We start from the raw sequence: 24,971 nt of genomic DNA on the forward strand, positions 1-24,971 counted from the left end.
TTCAGACAACACCAAGCACAGTGCCCGGGACTGGGTAAGCAGTCCAGAAATTTCTGGCAAATAAATTGAAAATCTGAGAAGACATGACAATATTCCAGCTGTGAGCACACCGTTTTGACTTTAAGAGCATTTAACATTAAAGTCAAAAATGCCTCACTGAGTATTTGGACATTGCTTTTATTTGAGGTACTGGTGAGCTGAGAAGCATGAAGGCAGAGGAAAGTGCGGGGCGCCAGGTGGGAGGAGCGTGGGGAGGAGTGTGGGGAGAAGCTTGGGTGGGAGGGCGCACATGCGCACACGGGCAGAAAGCAGCGCAGCCTGGGGTGGAGCCGCTGAGCATCCCTGGGCACAGCTAGCACACTGGGGGTGGGATAGCGGGAAAAAACAGGAGCCAGAGGGATCCTGGCTGTCCAGAGGCTTACATCTAATTCTGGATGCTGATGGGGAAGCTTTGCTTGTATTTGTAGAGGAATGATGTGACATGGTGGTGTCAGAAAATCACTCTTACGCAAGTGCGGGAAACAAACCCCCGCAACAATGACAATTGCCCAGGCAGCTGACAAGGAGGGTCTGCGACGACAGGCAGAAATCACGCATGCGCTGACTTTCTCTATCCTGCACTGTCTGCCGCTAGTTATTCCCACCTCAGAAATATCTTCATCACGAACACACATTTTTACCATCGACCCCCCCCCCCCCCCAACTTTTGGCCAGTTCCTTTAGTTGGAATTATTTCAAAAAAATTTCTTCCTCACATAATTCATCCTTTCAAGAAATACATTTGAGAGCCTGTTATATATTTAATACCTTTAGGCACTCAAGTTGCAAAATGGGTCCTATCTCAGGACTATTGGTGTGCCAAAAAAAAAAAAAAAAAAAAAAAGTACTGTAATAAAACTCCATTCTTTCTAAATGCCATTTTTTTCAGTCATCAATTTAGGTTCTCTGTACTCTCCAACCTCTGCATCTGAGGGAGGGTAACACAGCTCCTAAGAAGACATGACTTTCACACCAATATGCATTCATCTCGTCCCAGATGATATCCGCAGCTTTCCAAAAGATACCTAGCTAGAAAAGCAAACATAAATCTATTTCCTTCCATCTTAAAGCACCCATCTTCACACAACTCTATAAGAAAAAGACAGCCAAATTTTTCCAGAACTACATCATAATAAACTACACCCTTGAAAGGACCCCGAAGCCCATCTTCTATCTTAGCCTTCTTTAAATAATCTATTTTTTTTCCCAACCACTAGCATTATGTTTAAATTATCCTGTTTTCCTGTTTATTTTAAAATACTAGTTTCTGCTGTGAATGTCGGTTTGAGCTGTACTCTGGATTAAAGAGTGACCTTTGACCCTAATGAAATTCATAAATCAAAGCAACCTACTTACCAACACAGTCCTAAAACTGTACTAATTTATAATCAGGAGATTCCCAGCACATAAAGGCATTCAGAAGGTATTGTGATAAGTGCCCAGTCTCTCATAACTAAATACAATTACCACTCTGCGTCTGTTTCCTCATCTGTAAAATGAGGATTGGAAATGATGTCAAAGATTCCTTCAGGCTCTCAATGATTCTATGATTCTATATCAATGTAGCAGAATTCTGGCATAAAAGCTGAACATGGTCCTCCTGTGTAGCTCTATTTCTGTCTTGTTAGAAAAACTATTTTAATACTCAATCCAATCTGAAAAAAGGAGGTTTTAATTTTAAAAAGAATAGCAACATATATTAGCCATTCATTTCTTCCCTTGTAATAAAAGCTTCATCATTTGCTCCTGCTAATTCAAAGTCTGGCTCAGCTTTGCTCCTCAGCACTAAAGCGTGCCTGTTTTTGTTCTCTGTGTTGCCAAAATTAACACTAAAGTTAAAATTATAGATGCCAATAAAATTACCACATGCAGTAGACACTGTGACTCATAAAAAATAAAATGTAGAGTGGGCACAGAAGCAATACAACTATATTCCTTTGAATAAACTGTTCACAGGACTCCTGACATGCCAAGTTTTATCTGAAACACCCTTACACCTGGGGAAATCAGAAGCTCTCAGAGGTTACGTGAACGTCTCTGATACATCAGACAGACCCTGGGTTTTACAATGTAGTTCAATTTATTAACCCAATTTTATGTACGAATGGTGTTTGGTTTTCTTAACAGAGGGTCTACCACAATATTTTTTAAGACTGCTCTAGAAGAACACATATTCCCCTCCCAGACCCTCTCCAGCAGACAGCAACCCCCTCCCAGGAGGGCAGCGCGTACATCCCCATGAACTCACAGGCTGCGACATTTTAGACAGTTTTCCCTTGAAACCAAACTACTATCCTTGACTTACAAATGTTCGCATTTGAAATCTAAAAGGAAACTGGCATTGACAAAAGGCCCCTTCACCAGTTTACTATAGGTTTGGTTTCAGTGCCACTGATTTCAGAAATTTAAGGCTGAGCCTTCACTGCAATCGTTGATGGCTGTAAAGACAACACTTTTTTTTTTTTTTAAGATAAGGTATTTTAGAATATTTAGAAATTCTACACAGCTTTTCTAAAGTTACCTGTGCTTTATTTCAATAGGTGATGGGTCTCTTACAGAAGGTCGAATTCCTAAGCTATCGTTTGAATAAACTGTCTTAATTCAAGAGAGAAATGTACATGGGGGGCTCCAATTAGTAACACCCAAGTGAATGGCGACCGCCACCTATGACTTTACTAAGAAACTTCGCATGACGGTGTACAAGAGCAAACACGGGGGGTCCACGGCGCGCACACACACACGCAATTACACACAAATGGGCTGAGGTCCGTCACGTCCCCTCAATCTTCCTGCTAGCGTAGACATGCAGCTACTAGGTATAATGACAAAGCAATCAGTTCACTGGCTTATAGGAGAAACCCATTCCCTTCCTCACTCTACAAGCTTTCGTTAGTCATAGTGGCTATCGCCCTTGTTCCTGAGATCTGACCACTGATAAAGAAAATCGTTGCCGGATAAGCAGAGATACCTAAGCCAGGAAGAGTAGAGAATGGGGTAGAGCAGGGTGACCAATGGACCGGGATGGCTGAGAGCCCCCTCCCAAGGAGCCCGCTGTCACCATCACCAGGGATGACCACCAACACCTCGCTAATCATAAGCAGCCAATGCCGCTGGACCACTCCGCTCTTGCAAGAGATTTGTCTCTGAGAACTTAGGACAGAAATACAAGACATCAGGCCAATGACATGCTTCAAGAATTCAAAGCTTTGCTCAGGCTCTACATTATGACCAACGTGCGGCGTTTGGTGGGCACTATGGAGGAAACCCTACAAGTGTGCTACTCACAAGCGGGCACTCACATGCTTGTTGAATACCAAGGTACTCTACATACAGACAGGCAAGATGAGACCCTGCTCCTGCCAGACGTTTCCATCACCGGCTGCCCCTTCGCTCTCTAGACACTCATCTAGGGCTAAGTTACAGCCATTTACCACCGGGGATAAAACCATGATGACATGCCAGTCCTAGCTGACAGCCATTAATAAGCCTCTTGGAGGTCCCGCGACCCTGGGAGGCGCCCGGCCCACGGGAGTCCCGTGGAACGCAGCACCCTCCTCCTCTTGGCCAGACGTGTGTCATGCAAGACAGAACCGACGTGCCTCTCCGAAGGTACCACGTGCTTCTCTCCCACCGCCAACCTGTACCAGAACCCAGCCGAACACCAGAGCTGTACGAGACGCCGCAGGTTCCACGATGCCGTTTCTCAACGACAATTCAATACGTCGGTCTGACATCCCCAGGGTCATTCCCTTCCACTGTTTACAAGTCAGACTCGCCCCCCTGTTCTCAGCCTCTGTCGTCCCTGCTTCGCCCGTTCAGGTACGCCAACCACACTGTGACTGATTCCTCCACGATGCAATTATGCCAGAACCAGAAGGCCCAATTAGATACAGTTCAAATCTATATAAATGCTGACAGTTCCCCAATTACAGCAAAATTATACTGAATGACTGCTACCAACTCCCCGGCCGCTGAACACACTTAGCACCCCTTCCAGCAGCCACGGAGGCTGGTAGAAAAGAACACGTAAGAGTTTACGGGGAGGAAGACTTGCAGAGGCCGGACGACACCCACTGAGGACACTCCCAACTCCCTGTACCCACGAGGAGCTTTTCTCTCCGAAGTCTGGCATCATGAGACGGGGCAGAGGCCTTGGACTCCGCAGCCAACACTGCAGGTTCAAAGCCTAGGTCTGCTCTTCGTTAGCTGTAGGATTTGGAGCAAATTATTTAATTTGGGGGGGGCGGAGATCACAATTTCTTCTTTGGTAAAGGGCACGAAGGGATGTTCACTTTACAGAGCTAAGGGGATTAAAGGAGACGGGGATGTTGAATGCTTATGGGGTCCCTGGGATCAAACAATATCTGACCAATAGTAACAGTATTATAATTGCCTTCCCTGAGTCTATTAAATTTATTCAATTTACTCTTTCGTGGTGTTTGAATTTCTACCGATAGGAAAATCATTCGGACCTAAAAAGAAACCTTTTTTTTTTTAAACAAAACTGAGACATTTGCAAGAAGGCCTACAGTCCTTTTTTTTTTTTTTAAGGTTAAAGATTTTTATTTATTTGACAGATAGAGATCACAAGTAGGCAGAGAGGCAGGCAGAGAGAGAGGAGGAAGCAGGCTCCCCACCGAGCAGAGAACCCGATGCGGGGCTTGATCCCAGGACCCTGGGACCACAACCCAAGCTGAAGGCAGAGGCTTTAACCCACTGAGCCACCCAGGCACCCTGAGGGCTACAGTCTTTGTTACACTAATACGAATTAGTTTTATTGGACTGCTCACCTTTTGGTTTTTAATGTGAGCATGAGCACTGAGCAAATGGAAGAAGTTGACTGGGAAGCAGGAAAGTTAAGATATATATATGCAAACATACAGCATTTGGCATGTATTACTGGGCTGGGGGAGAATGGTCTGAAAGCAAATGGGAAGCATGCATGACCCCGGGACCCTTGGAGAGGAGGGCACCAGAAGCCAGGGAATTGTATGGGTAGACAGACAAGGACACCAAAGAAAGTGGGCCTATTTCAAAAGTTCGGCTGGACCAATCTCTTCTCCGAGAAAGGAAACTCAGCACTTGGGTTTGAGCACACTTAGTAAAGTCTGGGGACACCAAGAGCTATATAAACTTTGACAGAACCACGACGGTCACCTCTTGTAAGGAACATGTCCTGTGGGATTCAGGAGAGTCACTTTCACATAAATATTCAGAATTTGGCACACTGCTTACCTACGGATGGTTTGTCGGATAATATCCTTCCTCATCGAGTAAACCATAATCAATGCCCCCACGTAAGGGCCTCATGTTCACGTTTGTTCTGAACAGTAACAACCCTTTACAAGCAGCACGTGGCACCATCTGTAATCATTTGTCAAGGTTAAGCCCAATCATCATTTCTAGGGTCTGAACTCCCAACGCCTACCCTACGTTAATCTGCTCCAGGAAGACTCTTAAAATGAAGAAAACAGGGGCGCCTGGGTGGCTTAGTGGGTTAAAGCCTCTGCCTTCGGCTCAGGTCATGATCCCAGGGTCCTGGGATCGAGCCCCGCATCGGGCTCTCTGCTCCGCGGGGAGCCTGCTTCCTCCTCTCTCTCTGCCTGCCTCTCTGCCTACTTGTGATTTCTGTCAGATAAAAAAAATATTTAAAAAAAAATGAACAAAACAGATCATTCTCACCCTCCACGACAAATGAATGCTTTTAAAGCTGCCACTTTCAACTCTTCACCATCAACTATCTCCTGAGTGGTTTCCACGCGTAGGGAACTGCCAGGAGATGTGCATTGTGGAAAAAGGCCTAAATCTGAATCCTTGCCTTCAGTGAGCTTTTGATTTAGGTGGGGAAACATAATACAAATGTATGAAAATATCAGCAATTCTAACATATTCAAATTACTGTTTACAACATCCTTAGACGAGACACAAGAAAATACAGCAATGACTAGCAAATTAACTCCTACGATAGGAATTTATTAATATATAATTATACTCATCTCTCCATAGAGAGAAATAGTAATTCTCTAACAGCATTAAGAAATGACCTCCTGTTGAGTAATCAGGGAAAACTTTATGGGAGATGGAGACTTTGAATAAGATCTTTAAGGATGAATGGAATTGATGGGTGCAGGAACCTTATATAATTATTGTATATTCTCAACACACTACGATGTCACCAAGCATCCCTTAAAGCTGACTCAACACCCTCCACTTCGCTTGGAAGATGCAGAGCACTATCACAAAGAAGGGCCGTCTTTGACCGTGAAGAGAGGAAGCATGCTTTCTTCCCCTCCGCGAAAGGGTGAACTATGGGGATGGATATGAAAGCAAAGGGAAAAGAGGTATTCAAGGAGCCGATCCCATATCTAGTTTGCATTTAAAAATGCTCTAATTATTATTACAAATGACAGAAGGGATTTAGTATCCTCAGAAATATCTTTGATTGCTAAACCCATAAATTCAAGAGGATGGTAAAACCATGCTTTCAGACATGCCAGGTTTCATTCTGGAAACACAAGAGGTAATGGACTTTGGAGGACCTCATTCTGCCATCTCACTGTTTGAAAAAGAGAAAGCTCTCTTGTGAAAAGCCCGCGGATGTTGCACGAAAACAGCTCTGCAATAATTTGACTCCTCAAGCAGACTTGGAAGAAACAGGCTTGCTTCCTTCGTGGTTAAACATCCACCTCAATCTGATGTTAGTCTTGGAAACAGTCCCCGAGCGTATGAAGCGGGTGCTCTTGGATTTTAGTGCACTGCATGTAGGTAAACGGGCCAAAGAATACTCCAGATTTCAGGGCCTATATTAACTGAGAAGAAAAAGATGTCAAGTAGTATTTCGCGAATGCCTCCATCCACACAGTGGAAGAGAGACCACGGATGACGGAGATTTGGAGCAGTTTAATTATTCCCTATTTGCAGATCCTACAGCTGTCTGACTTTGCAGTTCTGACGTGACTGAGGATGAATCATGCATCTGGTGGGCAGCTTCTGCTGCCTCCGACGGCGGTTGCACGGGGTTATAACAGCAAGACCGCCTCACAGAGGACAGCGCATCTCAGAGCGGGCGTAGACATTTTACCATATTGCATCACACACAGCAACTCTTGAAAGAAAAGCAGGGAAAACCTACCTGACCCTTTCTGGACTGGCTCCATCCCCGGGGTAGCTTTGACGCTAAAGCCTGGTGCATGCTAGGGGAGCTTGCATCCAGGCACAAGAAGGAGCCAGTGACAGAAACGGACCTCCTAGAATCTGGAATAAGAAGAAAGAGTAAACCTCCGAGTCATCATAGCCTCAGGGAGCATTTCAGATGGGCTGCTGAGGGCATGTGGAACACAACAGGAATCTGGTACTTTACCTTTGTGGATCTACTTTTTAAAAATGTATGCCAAAACTCTCGGCTCTTCTTATAATTCAGGGCTCGAGATACTGGTTGGAGTTCGCTTCAGAAGCTGGCAAAAAGCACCTTAAAAAGAGGCTCTGTGAATGTACTTTGCTGGCGAAGGATTTTAGAAGGAAAAAAAAATCCTCTTTACCATTCTTTCATCCCGTTGGCATGGAGCAGCTGGGATCTGTCCCATGCCTGTCCCACACATCAGAGCCCCTCGCCCTGAACCAACATCCGGCTGCAGTGCCTCGGGAATCTGCAATGTCACTCGGCTTCCGCCTCGTTCTCTGCAAAGTGAAGTCACAGGGACGGATCAGCCAACCTGACTTCTCACTACCCTGCCCAGAATCCTTTGTGAACTGAAATGAGTCATCGCTCCAAGAAAAGCTACAGCCTCTGGTTGTCGGTGCAGGCTCCTTTGTCTGTGCAGCAAGGAGACTCCAGGCCGGGACTGTACCCCAGGCCGGGGGACTGTGAGGGGTACATCCTCCTCTCCAAAGGGTCCAGGTCCCCTCCCGTGCCTGCAGTGAGCGCCAATTCTGATATTTTTTTCATCATGAAAACAGCAGGAAAGGGCACACACCTCCAGATGCTTGAAGGAAACACACACACACACACACACACACACACACACACACATTAAAATGGACCTAGCGTCAGATACTCACCCGTCCGTAATTATAAACCTGACCCATTCTCTCTCTCTCTCTCTCTCTCTTTTTAAGCCTGGGTTTTCATGATGATGAAGGACGCATCTCCCTCCTGTGTGTAACAGGCGGTTCTACTGTACACCGGATCAAAGTTTAGCTGCAGTGAGCTATTTGTCATAAATTCCAGTCTCCGCGCAAGCCCTTGCAAGCCTGGCCCTCCTTGTTCCCGGCACAGCCGGCAGGCTCGCAGCAAAGGCGGCCGGCCCCTCGCCGCCGCCGCCGCCGCCGCCGCCGCCGGGTGCAGCCTCTGCGGCCGCCCGGGGAGGCGGTGTTGGGAATGAGGTCACTATGTCAGGAACTCGTTTGCGAAGCCTCTCCTGAGCTCGCAACACCCCTGGAACTGCAGCCGGGGGCAGGCGTTCGCCTAGTTTTCTGGATCGCTGTTTCCTCTGCTTTTTTGAAAAACAAAAATCCTGCGTCTGAGATCAGTAAAGGCAAAAAAACCAAAACAAAATCAAAAAACCCCGATTGTGTGTTTGTATGCAAACGCGTGTTTCGGGGCACTGTTTGGGTATCATGAGCCCCGCACCGACTACCGCGTGCACACGCACACGTGCGTGTCGTATTTATAGACACACACACACACACACACACACACACACCCCGAACCATAGAGAAAATGATTCATCTCTATTTGGAGTATGAAACACCACACATAAACAACTGGAGAGGAAAAGGGGGGGGTGGGAGTTTGGCAGAGGGGAGAGGAGAGGAGTCTAGGCAGTCACGTTCGAGCCACAGAAAAATGGAGTCTGGAGGAAAAGCATCATTAAGGAAGAAGCAAAGTCCGCTGTGTGAGTGATGACGGGGTCCGACTGCTCCCAAAGAAATGATGCCGTCGTGGGCGCCTCTCACACTGTCTGCCCTCGGGAGCCAGACAGGTGCCAAGAAACGACCCAATACACAAGAACCAAGTAGATTTGGGTGGCGGAGGCTGTTTGCACAGCCAAGTCCCCACATCCTCGGGAACACAGCAGCTCGCCCACCGCAAATACCAAGCAGAGGGCGCGGCCAGAGCTGGCTGCCCAGAGATGTAACGCATCCCTCATTCTAGATCACCCCAAATCACCGAGGCAGAAGGATCCCCAGGCTCTAGTCCCACCAGGATCACACCCTCTCTTCACTTCTGTGATTTAGCCGATGGTCCACCTCTTCCCGCAGGAGCCGGAGCCTCACCCGAGCCTGTGCCTACCTCACCCCCAACACCCCCAAGACGAAGGTTCTCCCTCCCGGAGCTGAGTCCTATGACCCCACACAGTGATTCCCATTCTGCCCTCGGAAAATAAAAAATGTATAACCCTCTTCTGCCCGACGACTCATGCGGCAGCTACAAATAAAAATCCCGTCCCTGCATTCCAAATCACTTCTCCCACCGCCTATGGTTTGAGACACTTTGTAAGGAGGCCCGTTACAGGCTCATTTAGTGACTGACTGATACACTTGGTCTTAACACTGTTAAATAAAACTTCTTCCACTCCTCCGACCATCTGACATTTTCTAAATCCTCTGCCCTCGTGGTTTCCCTCCTTCGCTTCTGTGGATCAGCTTCCCTCCTAACGTGTTGTGCGGAGGACTGGGCACCCTCCGGCTTATGACCTCCATAGTTCTGGGCTCTGTAGGCACATGGCCCATGACTATAGTAGGCTTTTGGCTGAGCCACGCGGTCAAGCCCCAGAGAACTCTTCAGGTTAAGTGCTAGTAAATGAGACCTCCTACGTGTGCTTAAAAAATTTCTCATCAAGGATAGCCTATGTGTTTCATCAAAAACGGTTTAGTCTTGATTTTCCTTCCTGATATACGATTTCCTCTCATTTGGAATACCACCTAGGTTCTCATCCATGACAGACACTGAGCCCGTGGCCCAGCACCCAGGCCTCCTACCAAGACGGCTCACCTTCACTCAACGCCCTTTGAGTTTGGTTGTGTTGTTAGTTGTGCATCTACCAAATCCACCTGCGATGACCCATTCCTGTAGGGCACAGTCTGAGCACTACAAGGTTAGAAAGTACGCCGAAGAAACCCCTGCCCGCTAAGACTGCAAAGATGTAACTGTCTCATAAAGGTATTAAAAAGTAAGATCTAGGGGCGCCTGGGTGGCTCAGTGGGTTGAAGCCTCTGCCTTCCGCACGGGTCTTGGTCTCAGGGTCCTGGAATCGAGCCCCACATCCGGCTCTCTGCTCAGCAGGGAGCCTGCTTCCTCCTCTCTCTGCCTGCCTCTCGGCCTACTTGTGATCTGTCTGTCAAATAAATAAATAAAATCTTAAAAAAAATATCTAAATAGAGATACCTTTAGCTCTGGCAAGGTAAGACCTCTGGGGAAGCTCTGGGCCACCAGACCACCTCTTGACAGCTAAAATTTCCAGTTTCCTCTGTGATATAGAAAAGGTTAAATAAGTGGATAAAGAAAAAAAATGCCACCCCCAAAAGATGGAAAATTACCATAAAAATGTATTCAAAATTTCCAATATCCAAATATGTAGGTTTCTACCTAGACATGGGTCCCCTGTGCCCATATTAGAATCTCACCTAAGCCTTCCAAGGACCCAGCAAAGTAAGTTCTGTTATTATCCCCATTTTCAAGAGATTCCCTGAGACACCTGGGTGGCTCAGTCAGGTAAGCCTCTGATTTAGCCTCAGGTCATGATCTCAGGGTCCTGGGATCAGCCCCATTTGGGGGTTCCCATTCACCTGGGAGGCTGCCTGTCCCTCTGCCCCTCTCCCTGCTCATGCTCTCTTTCTCCCTCAAGTAAATAAATAAATAAATAAATAAAATCTTTAAAAAGAGAGAGAGAGATGGATTAACTGTCTTCCTCAATTTCTGCAGCCAGTTAAGTAGCAGAAGCAAGATTTAAACCGTGGGGCAACAGGTCCCAGGGTCTGTGCTGGGTTTTTGTTTTTTAAATGAAGGACTTTATTATTTTTTTTCTTTCAAGATTTTATTTAAAGATTTTTATTTTATTTATTTGACAGACAGAGATTACAAGTAGGCAGAAAGGCAGGCAGAGAGAGAGGAAGGGAGGCAGGGTCCCTGCCCAGCAGAGAGCCTGATGCAGGGCTCGATCCCAGGACTCTGGGATCATGAACTGAGACGAGGCAGGGGCTTTAACCCACTGAGCCGCCCAGGCGCCCCTCAAGATTTTATTTAAATTCAAGTTAGCTCACATATAATGTATTATTAGTTTCAAGGGTGAAATTTACGGATTCATCAGTTCCAAGTAACACCCAGTGCTCATTCCATCATGTGCCCTCCTCAGTGCCCATCACCCAGTTACCCCCCCCCCTCCTCCAGCAGTTCTCAGTTTGTTTCCTGGAGTTAAGAGCCCACGCTTTTAACTAACACACACATTGCCTCTCGACTATTATAATAAAATTACTACAAACCATTTTTTTTAAACCTATACCTCTATTTTTACATTTAAATTGAAGGCCATTCAGTTCATTAGCACATGAGTCCAGGGAGATTAAGTTCACAGGAGGGGACCGTGGTGGTTACCTCTGCCAGTTCCGCAAGGAGTGATGGGCTGCCCTCCCGCTTCACCCCACCGCCAGAGTGACTGAATGATGGTGCCTGACCGGCCAACACGGTAACCATAAGCCCATCTTGCTGCCCTACTTGAAGCGTGGAGAGTTTGATGATGGACAAAAGCCTTCATAAAATAAAGGCGAGAAAGGCCTGATGTTTCCTGATGTTTTCTATACCAGTCTGAAGGGGAGATAAACTCAAGAATCCACAGACGTGGGGCGCCTGGGTGGCTCAGTGGGTTAAAGCCTCTGCCTTCAGCTCAGGTCATGATCCCAGGGTCCTGGGATGGAGCCCCACATCGGGCTCTCTGCTCAGCGGGGAGTCTGCTTCCTCCTCTCCCTGCCTGCCTCTCTGCCTACTATCAAATAAACAAATAAAATCTTAAAAAAAAAAAAATCCACAGATGTTATTACCAGTCCTCCACCCCCCACCCCCCTCCGTGCCTCTTGCTCCTTTTAACAACAGCTTTGGTGTCACAGTGAAGTTCACAAACGTCCCACGGACTGTCGCGGAGGGGCTGTGCTCCACGGAGGAGGTGTGCACAGGTGCTGTCCCTGACACCAGACTGGACTGGTTCCTTGGCAAACGAGCTCACCGTGGCACCCTCTGGTGACCCAGTCACACGGGGTCTTACAGAATGCTTTGACGGCCAGACAGAGGAGCACAGTTCAAGGCCAACAGTCTGAGGCAGCACAACAAGACTCGCAGATCAGTTAAAAACATGCATTGGGCACCCAGATGCAAAGTCCTAGTATAAGTACGGAGATCCGAACGTGTTTCAACGGCGCACCTAACGCAGGCTATGTCCACTGGTACACGCAAACTTTTTTACGAGAAAATGACGTGGTCTCTCCTCTCAAGAAGCTTGTAAGACACTTGAAGGGATGAGATTGTCATACATCAAAAGCACAAAGAATACAAGACAGTGTCCATCCAAGAGGAGGAGCACGTAGCAGGTGCCTCTGAGAATTCTGGAGTAAAGCACCCGGCCAGCGAAGTCAAGAGTGGCTCAGAGGCAAAGGCAAATCTCTCCTAAAATCTGGGCTGGTGAGAGAGAAGAGAAAAGGCACAGTCATGGGAACGTGAGCTCCGTGAAGAGAGTCTCTGCACGCCTCATGTTTACAGATGCGCTCCAGAGACGTGGCCAGCCAACAGTAAGCGCGAAGTAAGCACGTGCTGAGTGAATGAATGACCCGGGGAGGGCAGGTATGAAGCCAGGAATGGAGGTGCTGACGCGGGGAGGGGCAAGCATGAGGTGGACCAGCCTGCGGCTGTGCAGTCATCCTGGAGCACAGAGGGAGGGGAGGCTAACGGGTGGCCCAAGACGAGGTTCAGAACGGCCTCTCATGGATTAGAAAATGACCCAGGTTGTATGAGCAATGAATTTCGCTCGGCATTTGTTATGGATGTTAGTAAGTGTCCTCCTAAGAAGCCCTACCCCTGCAGGAACCCCTCATTCTCCAAAAACAAGTGTTTATAAGCTTATGGTGGCCCATTAGAGGGACGGAATGTTGACAGGATGACCAGACATTGCCTCCCGCGGGGGCTTCTCTGCACCTCCCGTCACCACACAGAAGCTTGCGATGCCAAGACTCTCTCTGCTTCGCAAGAACATACCAATGGAGGAGGGAAAAAAAATCCTAGTCTGCAACAATATTACACTAAACTTATCCTAAGTCAATGTGGCTCAAGTCAACAAACATTTCTTAAATACGACAGGTAAGACCCGGCTTGTTGCTGATGAAGTTAGAGCGTCCAGCCCCACAGCTCGGTGTCAGTCTCTGCGTCCTTCAAGGCAGACAGGAAAAGTGTACTATGAGACCAAAGAAAGCCAGTGATTTCTGAGCCAAGACCGAGGTGGCCGGAAGCCCGGTGGGAACTGGGCAGGCCTAAAGGAAGGAGATGGCAGCTTGGGTGGCCCTGAAGATGGGTAAGCAAAGAGGGAAGGAGAAGAAACCTGGGGATCTTTCGAGGGAGCAAAGCGTGTGCTGAGAGACCACGTGTCTTCGAGAGTACAAGGTGCTTTGGAAGGGCTGGTGGCTGACCTTGCTGGACCGGCAGGGCTGAAGGAGATGGGTACAGATAAAGCCAGAGCAGTCAGACTGAGATAAGAGTTTGAAGAGCAGAAAATTGTCGGAGAAGAGCATTACGGGTTGAGGTGCTGTTCATGCTGTAAGTTTAGGTTCCCAAGGGAACAGAGTATAGGACGCACCCAAAGAGAGAACATAATGAATGAGCGACACAAGGGCAGAGCCTATTGCGAGGGACCCAACAAGCTGCCCGAACGAGGAACACAGAGAAGTGCAGAGATGTGAGATACTTTTCTGTTTCCCAAAGGGACTGTCCAGAAGGTCCTGCAGGAAATATTAAAGGTACCATTCGCAATGCATTTCTAGAAGCATAGTGTACACCTACCACGGCTCACCCAGAATCGATCCAAAAGCCTGTCTGGGCTTGGGTGATAGTCTGACATCTGGAGCGGTGCCCCAAGTAGAATATTAGTTCAAATTGAGAAATAAAAGGAAGAGGAGAAACCTGCTGAAGAGAAATCCCTGGACACCAATAATGGACCAGACTTTCCCGGTTGCATGAACGCGGATTAAAAAAAAAAAAAAAAGGCACACATTTAAAATTCAACGAAAGTGATTTCAGAAACAGAAAGTTCTGAAGTCTTCAAGGGCTTTATAGGCCAGGGTGTACCGAAGTGAGTGGCTTATTGTTACGGTGGCAGAAGAAACTACAGTTATGGTTGGGTTCAATGCCGCAGAGCACAGGCAAGCAAACTGAGTATTTTAAGAACAAATAGACTTGTGGTATCCCTGCAGGCAGTGGGACGCACCAACAGGAACACAGAGTGAAGAATAAGGTGATCCTATGTGACGTCCTAGAATCCTCAAAAGTCTGGATTTTGGGCAGCTGGGTGGCTCAGTTGGTTAGGTGTCTGCCTTTGACCAGGGTCATGATCATGGGGCTGGGATCCAGCCCTCACATCCAGAGTTCTGGGATCAAGCTCCCCATGGGGCTCCCTGCTCCATTGGGAGTCTGCTTCTCCCTCTCCCTAGACTCCTCCCCCTGCTTGTGTACCCTTGTGCTCGCTTGCTCTCTCTCAAATAAATAAAATCTTAAAAAAAAAAAAAAAAGTCAGGGCGCCTGGGTGGCTCAGTGGATTAAGCCACTGCCTTCAGCTTAGGTCGTGATCTCAGGGTCCTGGGATCGAGCCCTGCACTGGGCTCTCTATTCAGCGGGGAGCCTGCTTCCCCCTCTTTCTCTGCCTCTCTGCCTACTTGTGATCTCTGTCAAATAAATAAATAAAAATCTTTAAATTAAAAAAAAAAGTCTTTGGATTAGATCAATTCTCCTAGCATTAGGAAGACACAATAATGATATTTTATGAGCTGGACAAGGCACTGAAAGTGATCTCGTATATCATCATTTGACTGAAGATAATCCTGGGGTCCAAATGGGGGGCATGACTTGCCCAAGGTTACTGAGAGTTGGTAGCAAAGCCAGAGGTAGCCCCCAGAGGTCCTGATTCCGAGTGCAGACATCTCTCTATTACTCTGCAACACCTTGTAAAATTTATTAAAAGAACATTAAATTCCAAGGCTTTTCTGGATGCATTTTGGCTAAAATATTATAAATGAAGCAGGCAGATGTCCAACTTTCTATTCTCCACGTGGTATAAGTTATTTTTCTGCCCTTGGTTCTTCTAATCAACATCCAAAGAAGACAAGGAAGGAAAAGATAAAAGTGAAGTCAGAGAGCCGGGGAGTTTTCAGGTAAAAGACAGATTTTCAATTTGATATTTTGATACTAAACGTTAAGAAAACTAGGGGAAGACACGGGGAAGTAAGATGGTATAATTTAATTTAACGTCATATAATTCCATTATAATTTTATTACAAAAGTATCTGCATTTGTGGACTATTCGTTTCCAATCTACTGGGTGGAAAGTCACCTAGTACATCCCAGGCAGTGGTACTCAGTATTTTGAACTTCAGAGGACAGGGACGTGGGCCCAAAGAAAACCCACACAGTCAGTCAGGGAAAAAGATTCTGTTGTGAAGTCTTCCCCAAATTCAGGCAAGCTATATAGCACACTCTGCAATATATCACTTTTTGTCTTAATAGTAAAAGTTTTAAAAAAATGTTTCCACTGAACATCACTCAACATGACTTTCCAAAACCTACAAGGGAATGAGCTCAAGGAAGCCTGTTCACATTTGTCTCGAGGTTGTATAAACTTGCAGTGTAAGTCCCAGTCCCTGGAGGCAAATACGACCCCAATTGGAGAGGCAACAACTACATGTGAAAACACACCAGAAAGCGGTATTTGCCAATTCGTTTTCAAAGTTATCCTCCGTATTTCTGCAGCTTTAAAGACAGACGATGATAGAGTCCTAGAGCTCTGTTAGCTGGAATTAGTTAGAAGGTCAAAGAGCTGAGAAACTAAATTACTTTATCACTGGCTTATTTAATTATGGCCAAGTTATTCTCTCTGTGGGCTGCATTCCTCCTCTGTAAGATGGAATCAGGGGGGAAAAAAAAAGAAAGAAAGAGAAAAAGAACGTTGCAAAGCCTGCCATATTTTTAAAAAGGAGACATATCCATAGAACTAACCTCTGACCTCAAGGTGCTTCCAATTAACTGAAGAATGAAAAGTCAACACACATGAAAAGAAGGTATCACACTACCTCCCCAAGAAAACTATGAATAAGAGGGGGAAAATCACGGCAAACGAAGTCCAGACGGAGTGTAAAGAAATACCCCAGCCAAACATTTTCGATCACGGAGCTGAACTCCACACGCCTGGGTTGGGTTCCTCCTGCTTACAGGTTCCAGCAGAATGCTGTTGCAAGGGGGGTACCACTAACCCAAACACACGCTTTGGGGGAACTGGGGTCCCTCCAGCGTGCTGCTCGTCTGACACGTCCATCAATCCCGGGCTGACTCACACGTCTACACGATTCCAACTGACTCAGGTGAGAACAGGATTTGGACTGTACTTCCTGGACTCTAAACAGTGTTTGAAAACGGTGGTTTCAGCACCTAAAGCAGGCAAATAGCTATTGACAGAAAAACAACAATAACATTATGTGGGCCTGGGTTTCCTCTAAGCAGTCATTTCACAGACTTCTACTTAACCGCTAACTGCTTTGGCTGACGTTAGTCCAGCCTTCAGGGACATCTCCAATGTCATCGCAAGGAAGTCAGAGTGTACATTTGTATTCACAGAGTGTTTTACGAAACTAGGAAAAAAAATCATTACGTTCTGGAGTCAAAAAATATAAGCCAGCCATATTCTCTTTTACCTGTCTATAACGAATGGATTAAAAAATTAGAATCTCTTTGCTTAGTGATCTCTGTGATTATACACTCATCTATATTTGCTCTGTCCAATACAGTAGCTACTAGCCATGTTTGTTTTTGTTTTTAACTTTAATTTAATTTGAATGAAATAAATTTAAATTTAGTTCCTCGGGGCGCCTGGGTGGCTCAGTCCTTAAGGGTCTGCCTTCGGCTCAGGTCATGATCCTAGGGTCCTGGGATCGAGCCCCGCATTGGGTTCCTGCCTCAGCAAGAAGTCTGCTTCTCCCTCTCTCACTCCCTCTGCTTGTATTCTCTCTTGCTGTGTCTCCCTCTCTCTGTCAAATAAATAAATAAATAAATTTTAGTTCCTCTATTTCACGTGCTCATTAGCTAACATGAGGCCAGCATTCACCATAGTGGGCTCGCATGTATGGAACATTTCCGTCATCTCAGAACGTTCTACTGGACAATAATGATCTAGTTAATCAATAAGCAAGCACAAGAATATCAGGTACCATTCACTATTACCATGAAAACCTATAATTTTTAGATGTAAATTTTTTAAATTAACATATCCAAATCAAGGAATTTCTTAACGTTCAACATCTATGGGTTTTTTGTGTTTTTTTTTTTTTTTAAGATTAATTTATTTGACCGAGAGAGACACAGCAAGAGAGGGAACACAAGCTGGGTAGTGGAAGAGGGAGAAGCAGGCCTCCCGTGGAGCAGAGAGACCAATGTGGGGCTTGATCCCAGGACCCTGGGATCATGACCTAAGCCGAAGGCAGCCACTTAACGACTGAGCCACCTGGGTGCCCCAACATCTATGGGTTTTAACGCATATGGGGATTTGTGTAGTTATACCAAGATCAGGTTGAGTCAGACTTAATGGAACAATTCCATCACCCCCTCCCTCCCAGCACTCCTTCATCCCTCCCAAAACACTCCTAACCCTTGGAAATAATTAATATGCCCATGTTGTTGTATGTAGGAGGAATGGGATCGCTGGGTCATATGGTAAGAGTGTATTTACCTTTACAGGAAACTACCAAACTACTTTCCAGATTGGCTAGGCAATTTTGCAATCCAATGAGCAACCAGGAGCTTTTTCATAGATTTCTTGAGATTTTTCTCCATGGTCACTCATGTTGTCTGCAAATAGGGACAGTATTATTACAACTTGTAAGTCTTTTGGTTCCTTTTTCTATAGGAAGGTGTTTGTTTTTTTTTAGGAATTCTAGCACGTTGTTGAACAGGAATGGTGAGAATGGACATCCCTGTCTTGTTCCCAGTGTTAAGGGGAAATCGTTCAGTCTTTCTCTATTAAATATGATGTCAGCAGCCGAGTTTTATAGATGTTCTTTATCAGGTTAAGGAAGTTGCTTTCTATTCCCAGATGAGGAGCTTTTTATCATTAGTGTATGTTGAATTTTGTCGATTACTTTTTCTGAATCAATTGATATTATCATGTGATTTCCCCCCCCTCCTTTAGTTTTTTAATATGGTAGATTACAACAATTGATTTTCAAATGCTGAATTCGCCCTACATTCCAGGGCTAATCTCCACTTGGTCACAGTTTGTTATTCTTTCTGTGTATTGCTGGATTCAATTTGCTAATATTTTTTGGAGGATTTCTGCATCTATGTTTATGAGGTGTATTGGTGTGTAGTTTTACTGTACTATCTGTGTCTGGTTGTGGCATAAGGATAAGGCTGGTTTCATAAAATGAGTTGGGAAGTGTTGCCTCCTCTTCTCTTTTCATGTCAAATCGGTGGTATTTCTTCCATAAACCTTTGGTAGAAAACTTTCTGGACCTGGAGTTTTTGGAAGTCAAATGTTACCTGTAAGTTAAATGCATTTGAAGGGTAGAGAACTATTCTGGTAATCTACTTCATCTTGAGTGAGTTCTGATAGGATGTTCTTTCTAGGATTTGGTCTATTTCATCTAAGTTGTTGAATGTATGTGCACAGACAAGCTTGCACTACTTACTTTTTTTTTTTTTTTAAGATTTTATTTATTTTATATAGAGAGAGACAGCAAGAGAGGGAACACATGCAGGGGGAGTGGGAGCAGGGCTCAATCCCAGGATCCCCGGGGATCATGATCTGAGCCAAAGGCAGATGCTTAGCAACTAAGCCACCCCAGGAGCCCTGGTATTCACTTATTTTTAATGTCTTTGAGATCTGTAAGGATATGCCCTCTTTCACTCCTAATATTCACAATTTGCATCTTATTTCCTGGCCAATTTGGCTAGAGGTTTATCAATTTTACTGCTATTTTTGAAGAACCAGCTTTGACTTCATTGGCTTTCTCCATAAATTTTGTGTTGAAATTCTCTGACATCTACTCTTTATTATTTCTTTCTTTCTGCTTGCTTTGAATTTGTTTTGCTCTTCTTTTTCTCGTTCCCTTAGGCAAAAGCTTAGGTTGTTCATTACAGAACTATTCTTCTTTTCTAACATAAGCACTTAATCTATATATTTCTCTCTAAGCCCTGCTTCATCTGCTTCAAATGAATTTTGATATGTTGTATTTTCATTTTTGTTCACCTCAAAACACTTTCTACTTTTCCTGAGACTTCCTCTTTGATCCATGGATTATTTAGAAAAGGTTGTTTAATTTCCTAGTATTTGGGGATTAATCAGCTACCTTTCTGTTGTTGATTTCTAGCTAAATTCCATTATGGTAAAACAGCACACTTTGAATTATTTCAATTCTTTTAACTGCTTTTACGTTTATGTTTCAGGATATCATCTATCTTTGTGAATGATCTCTGAGGATTTGAAAGGAATGTATATTCTGCTATTTTGAGGAGGAGTGTTTTAAAAATGTCATTTGGATCTAGTTGATTAATGATATTGTTCAGTTTTTCTATATTCTTACTGGTTTTCTACCTACTTACTCTATCAATTACCGCAGGACTCATGTTGAAGTCCCCAACTACAATCATCTATTTCTCTTTTAGTCCTATCTTGTCTCATGTACTTTAAAGCTCTGTTATTAAGTACAAACATTTTTAATACATTCTTTTGAAAAGACAAATTTTTTTTTGTAAGAATACTTAACCATGAGATCTATCTTCTTAACAGATTTTAAGTGTACAATACAATACCATTCTCCAGGGGCACATCTTGTACATCAGATCACTAGAACTTATTCATCTTACAAAACTAAAATTTTATACATGTCATCAATGAGCAACTCCCCATTTCTCCCCTCTCCCCCTAGCCCCTAGCAAACACCTCTCTATTCTTTGCCTATTTTGGATATATTAAGTAGAATCCTGCAGTATTCATCCTTCTATGACTGGCTTACTTCACTTAGCATGGTATCTAGGTTCATCCATGTTGTTGCATATTGTAGAATATCTTTCTTTTTTAAGGCTGAATGATACTCCATTATATGTATGTATGATCTTTTGCTTATCCTTCATCTGTCATGGACATTTAGGTTGCTCCACATCTTGCCTATTGTGAACAGTGTTACAAGGAACACAGGAGTGCTAATACCTCTTCAAGATCCTGCTTTCAATTCTTTTGAGTAAATAAGAAGTGGCATTTCTGGATCATATGGCAATTCTATTTTTAACTTTTTGGAGGAAATTTTACACTGTTTTCTATAGTAGTCGCAGGATTTTGCATTCCCACCAACAATGTACAAAAGTTCCAATTTCTCCACAACTTCATCGGCACTAGTCTTTTTTTTTTGTTTGCTTTTTTTGTTTTGTTTTTTGATAATAGCTATCCTAACAGGTATGAGGCAATATCCCACTGTGGTTTTGATTCACATTTCCCTGATGGTTAGTGGTGTTGGCATCTTTTCATATACCTGTTGGCTACTTGCATGTCTCTTCTGGAGAAATGTCTATTTAAACCTTTAGCCCATTTTAAAATCAGGTTGTTAGTTTTTTTATTTTTCATTTTGCCACTGAGTTATAGGAGTTCCTTATATATTTTAGAAATTAACCTCTTCTTGAATATATGGTTTATAAATATTTCCTTCCATTTTAGAAGTTGCACTTTGATTCGATTTTGTTGCTATGCAGAAGTTTTTTAGTTTGATTTAGTCCAACTTATCTAATTTTGCTTTCATTATCTGTGGTTTTGGTGTCATAACCAATGACAATCATTAAAGTCACTGAAATCATTCAGTGGAAAACATTAAAATAATTTCCAAGACTAATACATGAAACTGCCTGTTCTAAAAGTCCTGTAGTTTGGGGTCTTGCATTTAAGTCTTAATTCCATTTTGACTTGATATTTGTGTGTGGTGGAAAAGGTACATACATTTTTTTACGTCATCTTTGTGAACGTACCCATTCATTTTTGTGCAACAATCCTCTTCACCCCCAATAATTTCCCTTGCTTGGAAGTCTCCTTTTTTTGACATTGATACAGCCACTGCAGCTTTCTTTTGATTAGTGTTTACATGGTGTGTCATCTTATCTTTTACTTCTAACCTAGTCACATCATTATATTTTAAAATGTATTACTTGTAGACAATCACCCCTTGGTCATTTTTTAAAAATTCACCCTGACAATCTCTGTTATTTATTTGGTATGTTAGACCATTTATATTTAATGTAGTTGTTTATATGTTGGGATTTAGATCTACCACTTTTCATGCTTCTACCCTCATTTTGTTCCTGTTCTCCTCTTATTTTCATTTGGAATACTTGAATACTTTTTACTATTCTATTTTAATTCACATGAGTTTCTATTAATTTCTTTATATAGTTTTTTTAGTTGTTCCTCTAAACATTTCAGTATATATGTTTAACTTTTCATAGTCTGATTAGAATTAATATTTTACTTCACTTCAAGTGAAAAACCTTACCACCGTATTGGTCCCTGTACTCTCCTGTTTTTATGTTATAGTTTATACAAAATGAAAAGTTCAGCACCCATATACACATTTATACACATTGCAAAGTTCAGCATCTTTTTTATGTTATATTTTTTATATATGTTTTTCATCATTACACATATTTCACAGAACTTAAGAAAAAAATAGTTAACTATATTTAGCCAGATACATATCATTGTTGCTTTTCTTTCATTCCTGATGTTCCAAGCTTCCCTCTGGTATTTTCTGTCTATCAGCATTTATCTTAGAGCAGGTCTCTGGCAGTGAATTTTTCTTTGTTTTATTTTATCTGAAAATATCATTATTTCACCTTTGTATCTGAACGATATGTTCACTGGATATTTTAAAAATATTGTTCCATGGGGTGCGTGGGTGGCTCAGTTGGTTAAGTGTCCAACTCTTGATTTCAGCTCAGGTCATGATATTATGGGCCATGAGGCTGAGCCCTACACCAGGCTCTGTGCTCAGGGGGAAGTCTGCTTGAGATTCTCTCATTCTTCTCCCTCTGCCCCTCCCCCCACTCATACGCTCCCCCCCATCTCTAAAAATAAATAAATAAGTCTTTAAAAAAATATTTGTTCCACTCCATTCTGGCCTTCATGGTTTCTAAAGAAAAATCTGTAGTCATTCTACTTGTTTTATTATGTATCATACTTCTCTAGCTGCTGTCAAGATTTTTTCCTGTTTAACCTTCAGCAATTTATGATGTATCTTGGAATGGATTTATTTGAGTTTATCCTGTTTAGAATTTGCTGGGCTTCTTGAATCAGAAAGTTTGTCTTTTGCCAAATTTAGAAAGTTTTCAGTCATTATTTCTTCAAGTATTTTTTTCAGATCACATTAGACCTTTGATGACAAAAATGTTAGACACTTTTGGTATTGTCCCACATCCCCTGAGAACTGTTGATTTTTTTTCTTTCAATATTTTGTTCTCAGTTGTTGAGACTGAATAACTTCCATTGATCGATCTTCAAGTCCAGACTTCAATTAGCTCCATTCTGTATCGAGCATTTGCATAATTTTTAATTTTGGTTATTCTAGATTTCAATGCTAAAACCTTTGATACTATATTACATCCTCTATCCCTTTCCACTCTACCTTCTTATTCTTTTTAAAGAGTGTTTATCCACACTTTTTTTTTTTTTAAAGATTTTATTTATTTGACAGACAGAGATCACAAGTAGACAGAGAGGCAGGCAGAGAGAGAGGGGGAAGCAGGATCCCTGCTGAGCAGAGAGCCTGATGCGGGGCTCGATCCCAGGACCCTGGGATCATGACCCGAGCCGAAGGCAGAGGTTTTAACCCATTGAGCCACCCAGGCGCCCCTATCCACACTTCTTGAACCATAATAATAGCTGATTTGAAGTCTTTGTCTAATAATTTCAACATGTGACACTTCTGCCTGGCAACTGCTGACTCTCCTTTACCATACAAATGGAGATTATCCTGGTTCTTCATATACTAACTCTGAGTAATGTTTATTAATATGTTGTGAGTCTCCAAGTCTTTAAATCCTAAGGAAGAAGTTGATTTTTTTTTTTTTTAAAGCATGGTGATCAACATGGTAAGTTCAGGCTGCAATTTCCAAACCACCTCCGTCAGGTGTGATTTGAATGTCGGTGTGCTCAAAGCTTTTGCAAGGCTATTTGGATCTGTCCCTGTACATACCATTGGGTGGTCAGTCTGAGAATTTTGCAATGGTCTGGTTCATATTTCAGATCTCAAAGTGTTCAGAATGCTGCTTCAGGTCCAGATCCACACATGTGCTGCTTAGAAGTGGACCCAGGAGTTCATACAACATTTTATGTGACAGCTCTCTTGAGTTCCCTCCTCTTGGTGATCTCCTCAACACTTTCCAGTCCCCTGGGGTCCTTCTGCCAAAAGGCTGGGGCTTTGGTTTCCTTGCTCAATCACGTACTTCTGGCTACTGTCTCAGTTAGACTGGTGCCAAACTGTAGGAGGACAGAGCAAGGGAGAAAAAGTAATGGGAATTTACCCCACACTATTGGGACCATGGTTCCCCTCATCGGAGAGAAGGATTCCCCTATCCTTACAATTCAAGAGGACTACCCACCCTGACTGCTGTTATCTCTCTGAAGGATGACTATAAGTTGGACAGGAGAGAATGAAAAAAGAAGAAACAAAATAGTTGCTTCCCTCACTCATCTGAACATAGGAGTCCACTTTTCTACTTTTCAGACCAAAAAGTGAGGACTTCTTTTCAAGATCTTTCTGTTCACACCGTTGTGCCTTACTGGGTTTTGGGCTGCCGTTGAGTCTATGCCATGTAATAGCAGAGAGGGTATAAAGAGGAAACACAACCAGTTTGGTGGTACTTCAAATTCTGGTCTCCTTTCCCCATTTGCCTGCTACGACCATTTCTCTTCAAGAGTCCTCACGTGGCAGCTTAATGTCTTCTGTGCAAAATTCACAGTTTCATTCAGTGGGAAAGACGGGGTGGAGTATGCGTATCCATCTTACTCACAAATGGAATCTTCTTTTTATTGTAATTGTTTTTTATTGTTTAAAAAACATAATCATAAATAAGTCAGCACTACTGACAATAAAAGCCAGTATGTTAACTTTGGTATTTGTTTTCCTTTTATAAAAACTTACTTTCATTTCAGGATGTATTTAATCAAGATGGTTTTTTAAATTGTTTAATTTTAGCTGCAAAAAGATTTCACTTCAGCTCATCCATTTCTCACATATCAAATACCTCCCCCATCCCATCTCAGTGATAATGGTAGACAGACACGGTTAACTGAGATTTACTGCCTTTTTTGTGGCCTCTTTAGCACAGTATTTTCTCTAAAGTCACCACAGAGAAGCTAACACGATTGACAGGAGCGCCATTCTCTCATTCCCCGCATCCAGCCTCCGGCACGAGGACTAATGAGCTTTGTCATCAGTGAAGATGGATCAGGGGCAGTGAGGCACCCACACTCCCCACAAACCAGATCATTAACATCAAATGTCATTATTGCGTTCTCTGCTTCCCTCTTTGACCCTCTCTTTTTCATCCACACTACACACGGTGTGGTAATAGGTGCTTCAGAGACTCCCTTCTTTGTCGTGGCTGAAGCCGTTACCACTGAGAGGAGAAACAAGCATGGCCGGATACTTTTACT

At 43.7% G+C, this 24,971-nt stretch overlaps 1 protein-coding gene across 5 annotated transcripts in view; it reads right to left on the reverse strand.

Annotated features, from left to right (window-relative positions):
• Positions 1-24,971, reverse strand: part of STOX2 (storkhead box 2) — a 212,353-nt gene that overhangs the window by 27,459 nt on the left and 159,923 nt on the right. Inside the window, exon 1 of one of the 5 annotated variants that reach the window (XM_045997459.1) lies at positions 7,172-7,292. The exons of the other annotated variants lie outside the window; for them this stretch is intronic. Coding sequence (XP_045853415.1) covers positions 7,172-7,196 — 25 coding nt within the window. The 5' untranslated portion in view covers positions 7,197-7,292. Of the gene's footprint in view, positions 1-7,171; positions 7,293-24,971 lie in introns of those variants that run through there. 5 annotated transcript variants of the gene reach the window in all.

The sequence above is a fragment of the Meles meles genome, chromosome 2 (genome assembly GCF_922984935.1).
Source record: "Meles meles chromosome 2, mMelMel3.1 paternal haplotype, whole genome shotgun sequence".
Classification (NCBI taxonomy): Eukaryota; Metazoa; Chordata; class Mammalia; order Carnivora; family Mustelidae; genus Meles; species Meles meles.